The sequence below is a fragment of the Bubalus kerabau genome, chromosome 4 (assembly GCF_029407905.1).
Source record: "Bubalus kerabau isolate K-KA32 ecotype Philippines breed swamp buffalo chromosome 4, PCC_UOA_SB_1v2, whole genome shotgun sequence".
NCBI classification, from domain to species: Eukaryota; Metazoa; Chordata; class Mammalia; order Artiodactyla; family Bovidae; genus Bubalus; species Bubalus kerabau.
Window position 1 is genome coordinate 72,624,650 of NC_073627.1, and position 15,474 is coordinate 72,640,123.

At 42.0% G+C, this 15,474-nt stretch overlaps 1 protein-coding gene across 1 annotated transcript; it reads left to right on the forward strand.

The window, feature by feature from the left end:
- The first annotated feature begins 688 nt into the window (after window positions 1–688).
- Window positions 689–8,081, forward strand: LOC129650903 (disintegrin and metalloproteinase domain-containing protein 20-like). The gene is made up of 2 exons (XM_055579682.1): window positions 689–2,761; window positions 7,977–8,081. Exons 1-2 carry the CDS (start codon window positions 689–691, stop codon window positions 8,079–8,081), a joined length of 2,178 nt encoding a protein of 725 aa, XP_055435657.1.
- Window positions 8,082–15,474: the final 7,393 nt, after the last annotated feature.

The following is a 15,474-nucleotide window of genomic DNA, read 5'->3' on the forward strand; positions in this document are numbered from 1 at the left end:
TTAGCAATGTTGGACTCCTGCAATTTCATAGACTTAGATGAAGAGAAATGCAGAGGACTTAGGACAAATAATGACTTGTTACATGGAAATACATTATATGGACAATGAGAAAATATAATATCTGTGAAAATATTTATATCTCTCCTGAGTATTATGATGAAAGAATTCTCACTTGTAAGTAAAAGGAAGACCTATAGTTTATTATCATAACATCCAAATGTGTAACACAAGACTCCTTTATCAGAAGATGATACTCATTCACCTTTCCAGTAAGACTCTTTTGTGTTATACATTGTGGAAACGTTTGCACATATTAATAGACATAAAGAACTGTATCACGAATCACCATGTGCCCTTCCTCTAGATCCAACAAGTGTCATCGTAGGCCAGTCACCATTCGTGTGTACTCACACAGTCTCACTCTGCCTCACCATTACTTAAGAGCACGTCAGACATGTCTTAAGCCAAACTCTCATTCGTCCTAACCTGTACCCTTCCTTTTTCCTCTATCTTGGTTTGCTCATCACTCCCACCCAGTCCCTGTTCTACTTTTTTGTTTTTCTTTTAGTGCTGCTGCTTTGACTGCATGACTTTGCCAGACAACAAACTAAAGGTTAACGTTGAATACATCAGCTAGACGGAGGAGACTGAACATTGATGTATGCTGTCCTGCCCTCTTTTTCTACCAATGGCTAGATACGATGGCTCCGCGATAGGTGTTGGTGAGTTCCTGGTGTATATGAAGGTTACTCTCCTGCTTGTCTGGCTGAAAGTATTCCTCTTCCTTCCTGGATGGCCCCAGCTTGGGCACTCCCAAAGACTTGGCCCCCCAGAAGTGGTGATTCCCCGGAGGGTAACACCCACTGGCAGAGGCATGAAGCTTCAAGGCTGGTTCTCTTACAAACTGCATTTTGGGGGCCAGAGACATGTTGTTCATATAAAGGTCAAGAAGAATTTTTTGTCCAAAAACTTCCCAGTGTTCACCTACGCAGACAAGGGCGTTCTCCTGGAAGACCACCCTTTTGTCCAGGATGACTGTTATTACCGTGGTTACGTGGAGGGGGACCCAGAGTCTCTGGTTTCCCTCAGTAACTGCTTCGGGGGCTTTCAAGGAATGCTACAGACAAATGACATTGTTTATGAAATTGAACCCAAAAGGTTTTCTACTGCATTTGAGCATCTAATATATCAGCTAGACAATCAGGACACAAATTTTTCATACTTTCGATGTGGGTTAACAGATGAAAAAATGGCAGGACAATTGAAGATTCAAGAAAGCATTAATTCCACTTTGATGCAAAGTGCCTATACAGGCTGGTGGACCCACCACTATTTTCTTGAAGTGGCAGTGGTCGTAGATCACAGTCGATATCTTCATCATAAAAGTAATGCTACACTTGTGCAGAAAGAAGTGTTCCTTGTTTTAAATGCAGTAAGTGACCTTATGAAACCACTGGATCTTGAAGTATTTTTCAAGGGAATGGAGATATGGACTAAACAAAGCCTTATTTCAGTAGAAGACATTATAAGAACCTTGGTGAACTTTTGCACCTGGAAGCAAAAGGGCTTCCATAATCGTGTGCCCCATGATGTGGCACATTTTTTTGTAAAAAAGGATTATGGTGAGGATTTTGGCCTAGCTTATGATGCACAGGCGTGTGCAGTTCGTTTTAGCTGTTCAGTTGAGACTTTCCACGATGAAGGGTTTTTTTTTTACTCATATATTGTGGCTCATGACGTGGGTCATAATTTGGGTATGCGTCATGATACCGCAACATGTCATTGTGGAGCACCAATGTGCATAATGTTTGAAGAAGTAGAAGCAACAACTAAATTCAGCAACTGCAGCTATGCTGATTATTGGAACGTTGGTCGTAGAAGATCCTGTTTGTACAATATACCAAATCCACACACACTCGTGAGGGAGGCACGCTGTGGAAACAGTTTTGTTGACGAAGGAGAAGAGTGTGACTGTGGATCCTTAAAGATGTGTAACACTGATCCCTGTTGTCAGTTAAACTGCAGTGTGACAGCTGGTATTAACTGTGCTTTTGGGATTTGTTGCCATAACTGCATGTTCAGGAAACCAGGCACCCTGTGTAGGAAAGTAGAAAATGAATGTGATCTTCCAGAGTGGTGCAATGGGACATCCAATCAGTGTCCAGATGATGTGTATGTGCAGAATGGGGCCTCCTGCACAGGCGGTGGTTACTGCTATGAAAAGAGATGCAATGAGCCCAATGAACAGTGTAGGCAAATCTTTGGCAAAGAGGCCAAAAATGCAAACGTAAGTTGCTACATGGCAATGAATACGCGAGGTGACCGTTTTGGTAACTGTGGTATCACAGAAAACTCATACGTAAGATGCAACATGGCAGACAGCCTGTGTGGGAGGATACAGTGTGAGAACGTCAAAGAAATTCCTCTAATGAGTGATCATACTACTCTGCATTGGACTAAATTCGATAATAACACTTGCTGGGGTACAGACTACCACCTCGGGATAAGAATAGCTGATATTGGTGCAGTGAAAGACGGTACAAAGTGTGGTCCCGAAAACATCTGCATCAGAAGGAGGTGTGTCTCTTATTCCACTGTGCCACGTAACTGCTCGCCTCAGCTCTGCTCTTTGAGGGGAGTCTGCAACAACAGACAGCACTGCCACTGCCACTATGGGTGGGGCCCTCCCGTCTGCCAGGAAACCGGCACAGGAGGCAGTGTGGACAGTGGCCCAGCCCCTGAGCCCCAAACAGAAGAAAGGGTGGAAAAGAGGAACCTGCTACCATATTTCCTGATTCCTTTTTTGTTTCTACTACTGTGTCTGTTTCTTTTGCTTTTCCTATTCATGAGACCAAAAAAGAAAGATGAAAAAGAAGAGGCTGTTCCACCAACAGCCTCTGTTCCACCACAATCTGCGAAAACTTCGCAAAAACTACCTAAAAACTAGACATGATACGGCTTCACTTAGGATGTAAGCACAGAATATTCTAACTTCACCTGAGGAAGAAACACAAAATGTGCCTACTGAAAAAAACAACAAAGAAGGAAAAACCAATAGCTCCTATTTCAAGAGACTGCCCAAGCCTAATGATCTTTCCCAAGTATTAGATTGTAATCTCCTGGAGTAACAATGTTATAACATTTGTCCTAGATCATTGGCAGAAAATTCCAACTTTTTCTAATCATTTGGGACCATAAACAACCAGTAAACAAAATTTACTAATCCCTAGCCTATTTCTACTTTCCATTATTTTAAGCGATTTTAAGTGGTCAATTTTTATGGAATTATTCTCTGTGTGTGTCTGGAGCAGAGACAGTCTGTGGATGGTGTTCGTGTGTGTGTCTGATTTACTGTTTCTCTATCCCACATGCCCTTCCTCCTTGTACTCTGGCCTTGTCCACAAGGACTGGTAACCTACAGATTACATGTCTTATATGCCAATCCTCTCCTGTTCCTTTCTGCCAATGGCAGGAACTAGAGAAAGATTTGAAACCCGGGAAAAATTTGATTTGTGTTCATGTCAGAATTGTCTCATTAACAGCTTTCGCCTTAGCAGCACCCATAATTTCTGCTATATACATATTTGGTTACACTCAGAACCAACAAGACTATAAGTCTCAGCCATACTGGCACAGCTACCAAGCATTGTAGCCTCCCAGTTTTGAGTCCCAGGTCTAAATGTTCACCAAATCCCTGAGTTTCCCATACCAGGTGGGCTAACCCTCTCCTCAGGGATCACATACTAGACCCACAGGACCTACTGCAAAGATTCCAAGAACACTACCCCTTCCCTTTGAGTTTAAAGGGGCATTTAATTTTATGTTTAATTTTGGCTATTCTACTGCAGTTTAAGATTCTCCATTTGGTCTGAAATACTCATTTTTATTCTATGCCTTCACTGATATTCAGAGTGGCCTTTTCTCCAGCTAGTATTTGGTCAAAATGTGCTTGACTCCCAGTAGCCAATGAGAGTTTCGCCCTTTTGTAATAAATTTCCCTGTGGCCTGGAAATGTTTCAAGTCTGCCCATACCATACTCTCCTTGTTCTAAGTGGGTAGTTACACCTTAGCACATGTGCCTAGCCTTCTAGACACACGCTGATGACTCGGGTCCCAGGAGGCATTTTCTTGGCTGTGCCCTTCTTTGGGCTCGTTGTTACACTGCTGGGGAACTGCCATTATGCTTGTTGCTATTAGATTCATAAAGCTGGCAGTCCACTTTCAAATGCTGGACACCAACACCTCCACTATTTCAAACAATGAAAGAGAGTTGCCAGTGTCAGTTGCTCACTCATGTCTGACTCTTTGGGACCCCATGGACTGTAGCCTGCCACACTGCTCTGTCCATGGGATTTCCCAGGCAAGAATACTGGAGTGGGTAGCCATTTACTTCAGGGGATCTTCCTGACCCAGGGATCGAACCTGGATTTCCTGCATTGCAGGCAGATTCTTTGCCCTCTGAGCCACCATAGCAGATATTTAAACATATGAAAAAATTACTAAGAAACTTACATGGGATATGCATTTTAAGTAAAACTATAAATGAATAGTATCAATTTATAAAAAGTAAGCATCTGATTAACACGACGAAGTTAATAACAAATGGATTGTTTTCCCTACATTTTACCCACAGACAGCAGTCCTCAAAGGTAAGCTGCTGAGTGTTAAACCTTAAGGAACAGACCTCAGTTATTCACAAGCAGAAATTACTTTACAGGATAAAACTAAAGGATAAGGTATTTAACTAATATTATGCATCCAGTAAAACTCTGGACAAAAACAATACAAGAAAGAAATACAGACTTCATGTACAGAGAGCCAACAAAAATCACAAATAACAAGTATATCAAATTCAGCAAAAATGAGGAAAGAACATCTTCAGCAGAAGGAAGAAAATAACATTTTCACAAAGTAGGGTTTATTTCTTTAAAGGCAAGCGTAGTTTATATAATTTCTTACTGGATATTAAAAGCATAAAACATATGCTCATCGCAGCACATACAGAAAAAGCCTTAAATAACATTTAAACTCTTTTGACAATGAAAAGTACTTCATAGCCAGGTAGGAATAAAAGCAAGCTTTCCTAACCTAATAATAAATATCACTGAAAAATAATCATTGAACATTCTTTAAAATGACGTTCCCAGTGAAACTGGGAATAAATCGGTGTTCTTCTTTGTCACCACTTACATTACCTTTTACATTCTTATTGAGTATAGTTGACTTACAATCTATTAGTTTCAGCTGCACAGCAAAGTGAATGTCACTATTTATATTAACTTTTTATCTCAGGACCCAGAACAATTAGATTCAGAATTAAAAACTATGGAACTGAAAAATAAACATAAAAACTGCCATTAAATGTAGCTTACATGAATTTCTACATATAAAATTCTACTATAAAAATTCTAAAAGCTAAGAAGAAAGTTTACAAAGTACAAAATATTTTAAACAATAAGTAAAGGATTCTTACAAGTCAATACAAATAACAATTGTCATATATATTAAAAATCAGTGAGTAGAGAAACGAACAATGTGGTAAAATGTAAACCTTTACTGGAAACATAGGAGGATGTATACATTTTCTGATAAGTTGAAATAATTTCATCATTTTTAAAGGAATTATTCCTACTGAGTTGAACGAATCTATGAAGACCTACAAGACCTTTCAGAACTAACACCCAAAAAAGATGTCCTTTTCATTATACGGGACTGGAATGCAAAAGTAGGAAGTCAAGAAACACCGGGAGTACCAGGCAAATTTGGCCCTGGAGTAGGGAATGAAGCAAGGCAAAGGCTCATAGAGTTTTGCCAAGAGAATGCACTGGCATTCTCTTGGCAAACACACTCTTCCAACAACACAAGAGAAGACTCTACACATAAACATCACCAGATGATCAACACCGAAATCACATTGACTATATTCTTTGCAGCCAAAGATGCAGAAGCTCTATACAGTCAGCAAAAACAAGACCGGGAGCTGCCTGTGGCTCAGATCATGAACTCCTTATTGCCAAATTCAGACTTCAATTCAAGAAAGTAGGGAAAACCACTAGACCATTGAGGTATGACCTAAAAAAATCCCTTATGATTATACAGTGAAAGTGAGAAGTAGGTTTAAGGGACTAGATCTGATAGACAGAGTGCCTGATGAACGACGGATGGAGGTTCGTGATTGGACGGGAGACAGAGATCAAGACCATCCCCATGGAAAAGCAATTTTAAAAAGCAAAATGACTGTCTGAGGATGCCTTACAAATAGCTGTGAAAAGAAGAGAAGCGAAAAGCAAAGGAGCAAAGGAAACATATAAGCATCTGAATGCAGAGTTCCAAATAATAGCAAGGAGACATAAGAAAGCCTTCCTCAGCGATCAATGCAAAGAAACAGAGGAAAACAACAGAATGGGAAAGACTACAGAGCTCTTCAAGGAAATTCGAGATACCAAGGGAACATTTCATGCAAAGATGGGCTCGATAAAGGACAGAAGCGGTATGGACCTAAAAGAAGCCGAAGATATTAAGAAGAGGTGGCAAGAATACACAGAACTGTACAAAAAAGACTTTAAGATGCAGATAATCAAGATGCTGTGATCACTCACCTAGAGCCAGACATCCTGGAATGTGAAGTCAAGTGGGCCTTAGAAAGCATCACAACAAACAAAGCTAGTGGAGGAGATGGCATTCCAGTTGAGCTATTTCAAATCCTGAAAGATGATGCTGTGAAAGTGTTGCACACAATATGCCAGCAAATTTGGAAAACGCAGCAGTGGCCACAGGACTGGGAGAGGTCAGTTTTCATTCCAGTCCCAAAGAAAGGCAATGCCAAAGAATGCTCAAAGTACAGCACAATAGCATTCATCTCACATGCTAGTAAAGTAATGCTCAAAATTCTCCAAGCCAGGCTTCAGCAGTACTTGAACTGTGAACTTCCAGATGTTCATGTTGCATAAACGGTGGACACAGTGTCAGGCTTTATTTTGGGGGGCTCCAAAATCACTGCAGAAGGTGACTGCAGCCATGAAATTAAAAGACACTTACTCCGTGGAAGGAAAGTTATGACCAAACTACATAGCATATTCAAAAGCAGAGATATTACTTTGCCAACAAAGGTCCATCTAGTCAAGGCTATGGTTTTTCCAGTGATCACGTATGGATGTTAGAGTTGGACTCTGAAGAAAGCTGAGCGCCAAAGAATTGATGCTTTTGAACTGTGGTGTTGGAGAAGACTCTTGAGAAAATCTTGAGCTGCAAGGACATCCAACCAGTCCATCCTAAAGGAGATCAGTCCTGGGTGTTCTTTGGAAAGACTGATGCTGAAGCTGAAACTCCAATACTTTGGCCACCTCATGCAAAGAGTTGACTCATTGGAAAAGACCCTGATGCTGGGAGGGATTGGGGGCAGGAGGAGAAGGGGACGACAGAGGATGAGATGGCTGGATGGCATCACCAACTCGATGGACATGATTTTGAGTCAACTCTGGGAGTTGGTGATGACTGGGTGTCCTGGCATGTTGAGATTCATGGGGTCGGAAAGAGTCAGACACGACTGAGCAACAGAACTGAACTGATTCCTACTGAGATTTCCAGTAATTATTTGACCAGGGTAATAAACAACATAAAATTATGTTTCCTGGAAACCATCACAAAGAAGTAATTATAATTTGGAGTGATGTTAAAATAATTTATTTGCATCAGCCTGGCTTCCACTGCAAACTAGGAAAACTCCTCCACTACATTAAAAAGGAAGATTTAACACTGGGAATTGGTTGACTACAAAGTTCACACTAAGGGCTAGAGAAAGAGACTCTAAGCTTGAGTCTGAAAGGACTCTAGACCATAATCATAAAGCTGGGTCCTCCTGAGACACAGAACCAAGGGGTGATACAAATATGAGTGAACCAGAAAAGAAATGAATGGTACTCTTGAGACAGAGACAAAAAGTGGAATACCTGAACTTTTTTTTATTTTTGAGGTAGGCCTACCTTCAGAGTGAAGTGAAACAGCAGCTCTCCTCAGAACTTGGCCCACCGGTTTCCCACTGGAAGTTACACTTCCTGCTCTCCATTTCACGCGTCCCTTGATGACACAGCTCAGAATTGGTCACCGGCGTATGGAGATGAGAGGCCCCAAAATCTGTAGTCAGCAAACTGGAAAACCAAAAAGTAAGTGGAAGAGCTGTAGACAGGGGTCACTTCCAGTTGGGAACCCACCTGGCAGTTCCACAAGGAAGGAAGGTGGCTTCAAAAAAAAATATCAAATGCCCCATCTGCCTGTTGGCTCTATCTTTGAGTACTGTTCATTCCTTTTCTAAGTCACTTATAATCTCGCCTTGATAGTCTGTGTTCTAAGAACCAAATTATAAAGTTCACCAACACCAATTTGCCATATCTCAAGGTAAGAGAGAAAAGCAAGGAGGAAAAAATGATAATGCTGCTGAATTTATAATATATACAAGGATATATAAAATAGATGCTATGTATGTGTATTCGGATGACAGAAATTCCTTGTTTCCATTTCTTGTTCTCTTTGCCCTCAGCTGATGTCTCTTTTGACCAGGACCTCTACATGATGGGGTGACTCGCTCAGAACTTTTCAAAAAGCCACTTTCTGCCGGATGAAACAGTAGAATTAACTTTATTGCATGCTCCTCCCTGTGTTACTGAACAACAGAAGTCCAAGTGTCCGACACACAGTGAGGCCAAACAATGCTAAAACACTGCAGTTTGGAAGACAGAAAGGTTTATTGCACGTCCATGTAAACAGATGAGTGGCTCACACTCTAAGAAGCCCCAAAATTACTGAAAGCTCTCATCAAAGCCCTTTGAAAAGCAAAAAAGGTGAGGGAGGGATGAGGTTAGTTGTTGCAAATCTCCTGGTTAGATCCTTTGTTCTTGAGGTCAGGTCATGGCCAGGTGACGATGTTTCTGTAAATCACTACCAAATGAATGTTGTTCTCTGACTTGACAAGAAAGGGCAAGGTGCCAAGGTCCAACTTTCACCCTGCAAGGTCCTGGTCCTGGTCCTGGCTAAGAGGAGACAGAGCTCAGTTGGCAGCTCCCTCAGGGCCGGGTCCCCAGGCTCCACCCAGCTGTCATCTCTAAAGAAGCCAGGCGCCCAGCCCAGCTGGCTCTCAGGCTCCTCAGGCCACCCAAAGTGGGAGACGAGGTCCCACAGACTGCGGCCCAGCACACTGCCACTGCTGTTAGGTTGCAGAGAGCAGAATGGGAGAGAGGGGCACTGCTGCCGAAGGCCTGGGCTGAGGCTGGCGGGTGAGTGTGGTGAGGGCTCTGAAGCCCTGCAGGACACAGCAGGAGTTTGAGAATTACCTTGCCTTGGATGTGAAATGAGGGCAACTGTACCGTAGTTTGAACATTCTTAGGCATTGCCCTTCTTTAAGACTGAAATGAAAACTGACTTTTTCCCGTCCTGTGGCCACTGCTGAGTTGCTGACATATTGAGTGCAGCACTTTAATAGCATCATCTTTTATGATTGTAAATAACTCTGCTGCACTTCTGTTATACCTCTAGCTTTGGGCTACCCAGGTGGTGCTAGCAGTAAAGAACCCACCTACCAATTCAGGAGACATAAGAGACACGGGAAGATCCTCTGGAGGAGGGTATGGCAACCACTTCAATATTCTTGCCTGAAGAATCCATGGACAGAGGGACTTGATGTCCGGCTACAGTCCATAGGGTCACAGAGAGTCAGACCCTAAAGCAACTTAGCGTTCACATACATGCTATGCTATGCTAAGTCACTTCAGTCGTGTCCGACTCTGTGCGACCCCGTAGATGGCAGCCCACCAGGCTCCCCCGTCCTTGGGATTCTCCAGGCAAGAACACTGGAGTCGGCTGCCATTTCCTTCTCCAATGCATGACAGTGAAAAGTGAAAGTCAAGTCGCTCAGTCGTGTCCAACTCTTAGCGACCCCATGGACTGCAGCCTTCCAGGCTCCTCCGTCCATGGGTTTGTCCAGGCTAGAGCACTGGAGTGGGTCGCCAGTGCCTTCTCCAACGGCAGGGCTAAAGCTAGAAAAGACCATGTGTGTGTGCTCAGTTCTTTAGCATGTCTGACTCTTTGTGAACCCATGTACAGTAGCCCGCCACTGTCCTCTGTCCACAGGATTTTCCAGCAAGAATACTGGCATGGGTTGCCATTTCCCCCTCCAGTGTATCTTCTGACCCTGGGATCGAACCCAAATCTCCTGCATTGGCAGACGGGTTCTGCCGGGGTCAAGCCCCAGTGGATCCAGGGAATTCGAAGCAGGGACGGCATTGGTGAGGATCAGGAAACAACTGCTTAATTAAACTTTAAGGATATAAAGAGTAATAGAATAAGGATAGCTCAGTGAGGAAATTCAGTGGAGAAAAGCAGCTGAAATAAGGATAGCTCAGTGAGGAAATTCAGTGGAGAAAAGAGGCTGAAATAATTCAACCAGAAGGTGAGAGAAAGAACGACATGGGGAGACCAGGTTTCGGTGAACAAGGCCCGCACTTTATTTTCCAAAGTAGTTTTTATACCTTAAGTTATGCATAGAGGATAATGGGGGAAGGGGTAGAGTCATACAGCAAGCCAGGCTTTCTTCCTGCAAACTTATCATATGCAAAAGCTTAGGTGATTTGCATCATCTTCTGGCCCGGAGGCCTGTTAACATTTTAAGACCCTTTCTTCAGAAAACTTATTTTTCTCTAAAGGTGATAAGTCAAGCGCCACCCTCCAAAAGCATTAGATAAAGTTGCATTCCTACAGAGCAAAGGTGTGGTGCGCTATAACAAGAAAAAGAATTAACTCAAGGGTCCCAGGTTACAAACATTAAAGCTACTACTTACACCAATTATATTAATCAGTACACTGCCAGGGACACAGCAGGTAAGGGATATGGAAACTTAACAGCAAACAACGGCCCAACAAGTGAAAATCCCTTCACCAATACAATTTCTAATCAATCTTTTAACTGCTCAAAGGAATCTGTATTTAGACAGTTTAGAACATCTCATGCCTCTCACAGTTGGGAGGCTCTGAGCAATCACATGTGGCTGGAAAAACCTATTCAGGCAGGCTAGAGGACTTCCAAAGGAATTTGTAGGTTGAAACACTATCACACCCAGGAACTTTATTAACTGGAGCTGTAAGTTAACTTTTTTTTCAGAGAGAGGTAGTGGGGGACAGCCCCCCGTAAAGTCAGAGGTGTAGGTGAAAGCACAAAGCAGAAAGTAGGCAGACTCTGGTTTTGGGGGGTAGATGCTCAAGAATTTCCAGGGGACTCCTGAGGCTCGATCCCACCTTTGCGTATGCCGAGCCTCCTTCCTCATGACCTTTGCCACGGAAGGAGTTCCTCACGCTGGCTCCCGGCAGTGATAGAATTCCAGTTGAGCTATTCCAGATCCTGAAAGATGATGCTGTGGAAAGAGCTGCACTCAATATGCAATATGCAATACGCACTCAATATGCAATATGCCGACTCCCGGCAGGGTTCTTTACCACCTAGCTTCTTGGGAAGCCCCAAGATACTATTAATCCAATTCCAAGGAATTCAAGGCCTTAACAAGCTCTTGTTTATTTTCTGATGCACAAATGATGACTGTTTCCCCAAATCCCTTCTGGTATCAAGCAGTCTTGCTAATACAAGGGTGTCAAATTAACTGTAAAATGAAGCAGAGAGAAAATAGGAACAACTTATGCCACTACGATGCTAGCATCACCACCCACACTCTACTTGCTTCATCTCGCTCTTCTTTGTAATCTCTTTGTGCCACTTCTTTACTGACAACAGTTCTTGTAATGGATGAGGCACACTTATTTACACATGTGAAATGTCTCTAAGTTATCCTTGACCTTAGAGTGAAAGTCATAGATGGTTACTGAAGCCTCAATCCTTGAACAATGGTTTAAACCAGATCAAACTTATTTCTGGAACTTGAAGCAATTCAACTGTTTCATTATGAGGTTCTGTGCTGAGGAAATAATCTGAGATGCATGAAACAGTATGAATCAAAGCACTAAAGTATGAATAAAAAACACTAAACACTTGTACTACGTGCAGGGAATACATGGGATGGGAATAAGGACTATACTCAGGTTTATTCATATTGAGGAGTAATTAGAGTATGATGGAGAAGGCAAAGCCAGAATGTGGAAGACCTTTATCCAATTGCCATGGTCTTTAGAACTCGAGGAGCCTTGTTGCTAAGCACCTCAATCTGGAACTTAAAGAATGAAGAGATGAAAGGGGAGAGATTTTTATTGTTCTTTGTCATGTGATGTTTCCATTTAAATCTTTGTTCACAGACCTTGGTGGCACAAACTATCACAAAGTCATAACTAGAAAATACCATGGTAACCGTTAATTCTACTGTGGTAAGTCTTTCAAGAATTTAACTGTGAAGGGAAAAGTGCTAGCATTTGTGCACGCATGAATTCACAAACACACATCCATAGAAACACAACATGATTCCTTGTGAATTCTTCAAAACTAGAGGGGTATCTATGAACCTATATTATGTCCTATTCTGCTCTATTCTACTTGATTCAGAGTTTAAAAATAGTATACAAATGCATTTTTGCAATTTGGAAAATACTGAATTGGGCTGTAAATGAAAGGGAGGAGGCTGTGATAATTATGATACCGAGATGACTGAATTTGACGAAGCTGTGGAAAAGATGAAAAAAGGAATCTAGAGATAACATGTGTCAGTCTAGGTTGAAGTGTGTGTGCTAGTATATGGCACTGTACCACATTACTAGTGAAAGTGTTATATTCCCTCGTGAGCAGTGTCCCTAGAGTCCCTGCCTAGGACTATATAATGACTATCGTCCTTATTCTCATCCCATGTATTCCCATACATAGAATGTAGAGGTGAAAATTGCAAGGATTCTACTCACAATTTAGAGGTTGCTGTCCTAAAAAAGATCCCATTTAAGGATTCCATTTAGGATCTTCCTTCATTATGGAGCCTTGATATTTTGTCAAATATGCTCCTCTTTAGTACAAGAAAAGTACCCTAATACCCCAGGATCTCAGGTTACTTAAATGGTGAAAAAAAAAAAAAATACTCAATCTAAAAAGTTAAGTCCCCCACCAACTCGCTGCAACAATAAAGGACAGAGTATCAAATTCTGCATTAAACATACACAAAATAAAAATTTTGTGGCTTTATGGTTTAAAGTACCATCCTTTCAATTCAATAATAACTACTTGTGGAAATAAAGACAGTAGATCGCTAAGCTGAGGGTCCTAGGTGCTGAAGAGAAAATTTAGAAAACTAGCATGTTAAGAAACAACATTACTATATCCAAGCAGAAAAGAAAATTTAGAAAACTAGCAAGTTAACAATATTACTATATGCAGGCAAAAAAGGTGAATGTATTAAAAACAAAGTGTTGAAGAAAGTATCAGTTCATTATTTCATCATTTTGACTAAAGTATCAGGCATCTCAGGCTTCCCAGGTGGCTCAGTGGTAAAGAATCCGCCTACTAATGCAGGAGATGAAAGAGGATACAGGTTCAATCCCTGTTCAGGAAGATCCCCTGGAGTAGACAATGGCAACCCACTCCAATAGTCTTGCCTGGGAAATCCCATGGGCAGAGAAGCCTGGTGGGCTACAGTCCACAGAATGGCAAAGAGTTGGACAGGACTCAGCACACGCACCAGGTACCTGGTGCCAATTTTAGCCTGCCTTTTACTCATTAATTACTGGAAACATACTCTGTAATTTACTTCCTGAGCAGTTCTGCAGTTGTTGTTAAGAGTGTGAAAGCAAGTGAAAAAATCTGCACTAGTTTGGGTTGAGGATTTTAGTCAACAGTGGTTGTATTGATGGGATCTAAAACAAGACTACAGTTAAGTTCAGCTCAGTCCCTCAGTTGTGTCCAACTCCTTGCAACCCCATGAATCGCAGCACGCCAGGCCTCCCTGTCCATCACCATCCCCCAGAGTTCACTTAAACTCATGTCCATCAAGTCGGTGATGCCATCCAGCCATCTCATCCTCTGTCGTCCCCTTCTCCTCCTGCCCCCTATCCCTCCCAGCATCAGAGTCTTTTCCAATGAGTAAACTCTTCACATGAGGTGGCCAAAGTACTGGAGTTTCAGCTTTAGCATCATTCCTTCCAAAGAACACTCAGGGCTGCTCTCTTTTAGAATGGACTGGTTGGATCTCCTTGCAGTCCAAGGGACTCTCAAGAGTCTTCTCCAACACCACAGTTCAAAAGCATCAATTCTTTGGCACTCAGCTTTCTTCATATTCCAACTATCTCAACCATACCTGACCACTGGAAAAACCAGAGCCCTGACTAGATGGACCTTTGTTGGCAAAGTAATATCTCTGCTTTTCAATATGCTATCTAGGTTGGTCATAACTTTTCTTTCAGAGAGTATGTGTCTTTTAATTTCATGGCTGCAGTCACCTTCTGCAGTGATTTTGGAGCCCAAAAAAATCAAGTCTGAAAGGTGTATGTCAAGACTGTATATTGTCACCCTGCTTATTTAACTTGTATGCAGAGTACATCATGAGAAACACTGGACTAGAAGAAACACAAGCTGGAATCAGGATTGCCGGAAGAAATATCAATAACCTCAGATATGCAGATGACATCACCCTTATTGTAGAAAGTGAAGAGGAACTATAAATCCTCTTGATGAAAGTGAAAGAGGAGAGTGAAAATGTGGGCTTAAAGCTCAACATTCAGAAAACGAAGTTCATGGCATCTGGTCCCTTCAATTCATGGGAAATTATAGGGAAACAGTGGAAACAGTGTCAGACTTTATATTGGGGGGCTCCAAAATCACTGCAGATGGTGACTGCAGCCATGAAATTAAAAGACGCTTACTCCTTGGAAGAAAAGTTATGACCAACCTAGATAGCATATTGAATATCAGAGACTACAGTAGTAAAACATAAAATAAAGGGCACTGAAAAGGGGAGATATGATGAAAAGTTATCTTCATCATTTATAAATCTGAGGGGTGAATTTTTATTAGGAGTGAGGTTGTCGCTAACAGTTTCATAATGTGTAGGGTTAGGGCAGTCAAGGTGATATTAAGATACAGACCATGTCCTTAAGTCAATGTCTAAACATTTTTGAAAATGAGCTGTGAAATTAACCTAGACATGCACTCACTTGGTACCAAGAAGATAAGTCAAATTATTGGTGGAGAATACATTAGTAAATCAGATGCCCAGTTCTTTGAGGCTTATGTAGGACTGATTTGAGAGCTGGTTTAAGAGTAAGAATGTACTGTAAATGGTAGCTTAATGAGGGGCTTCCCTGGTAGTTCAGACAGTAAAGAATTTGACTGCAATGCGGGAGACCTGGGTTCAATCCCTGGGTTGGAAAAAATCCCCTGAAGGGAGAGCCTGGCAACCCACTCCAGTATTCTTGTCTGGAGAAGTCCATGGACAGAGGGCCAAGTGGGCTACAGTCCATGGGGTCACAAAGAGTCAGACATAACTAAACGACCAAGCACAGCACAGC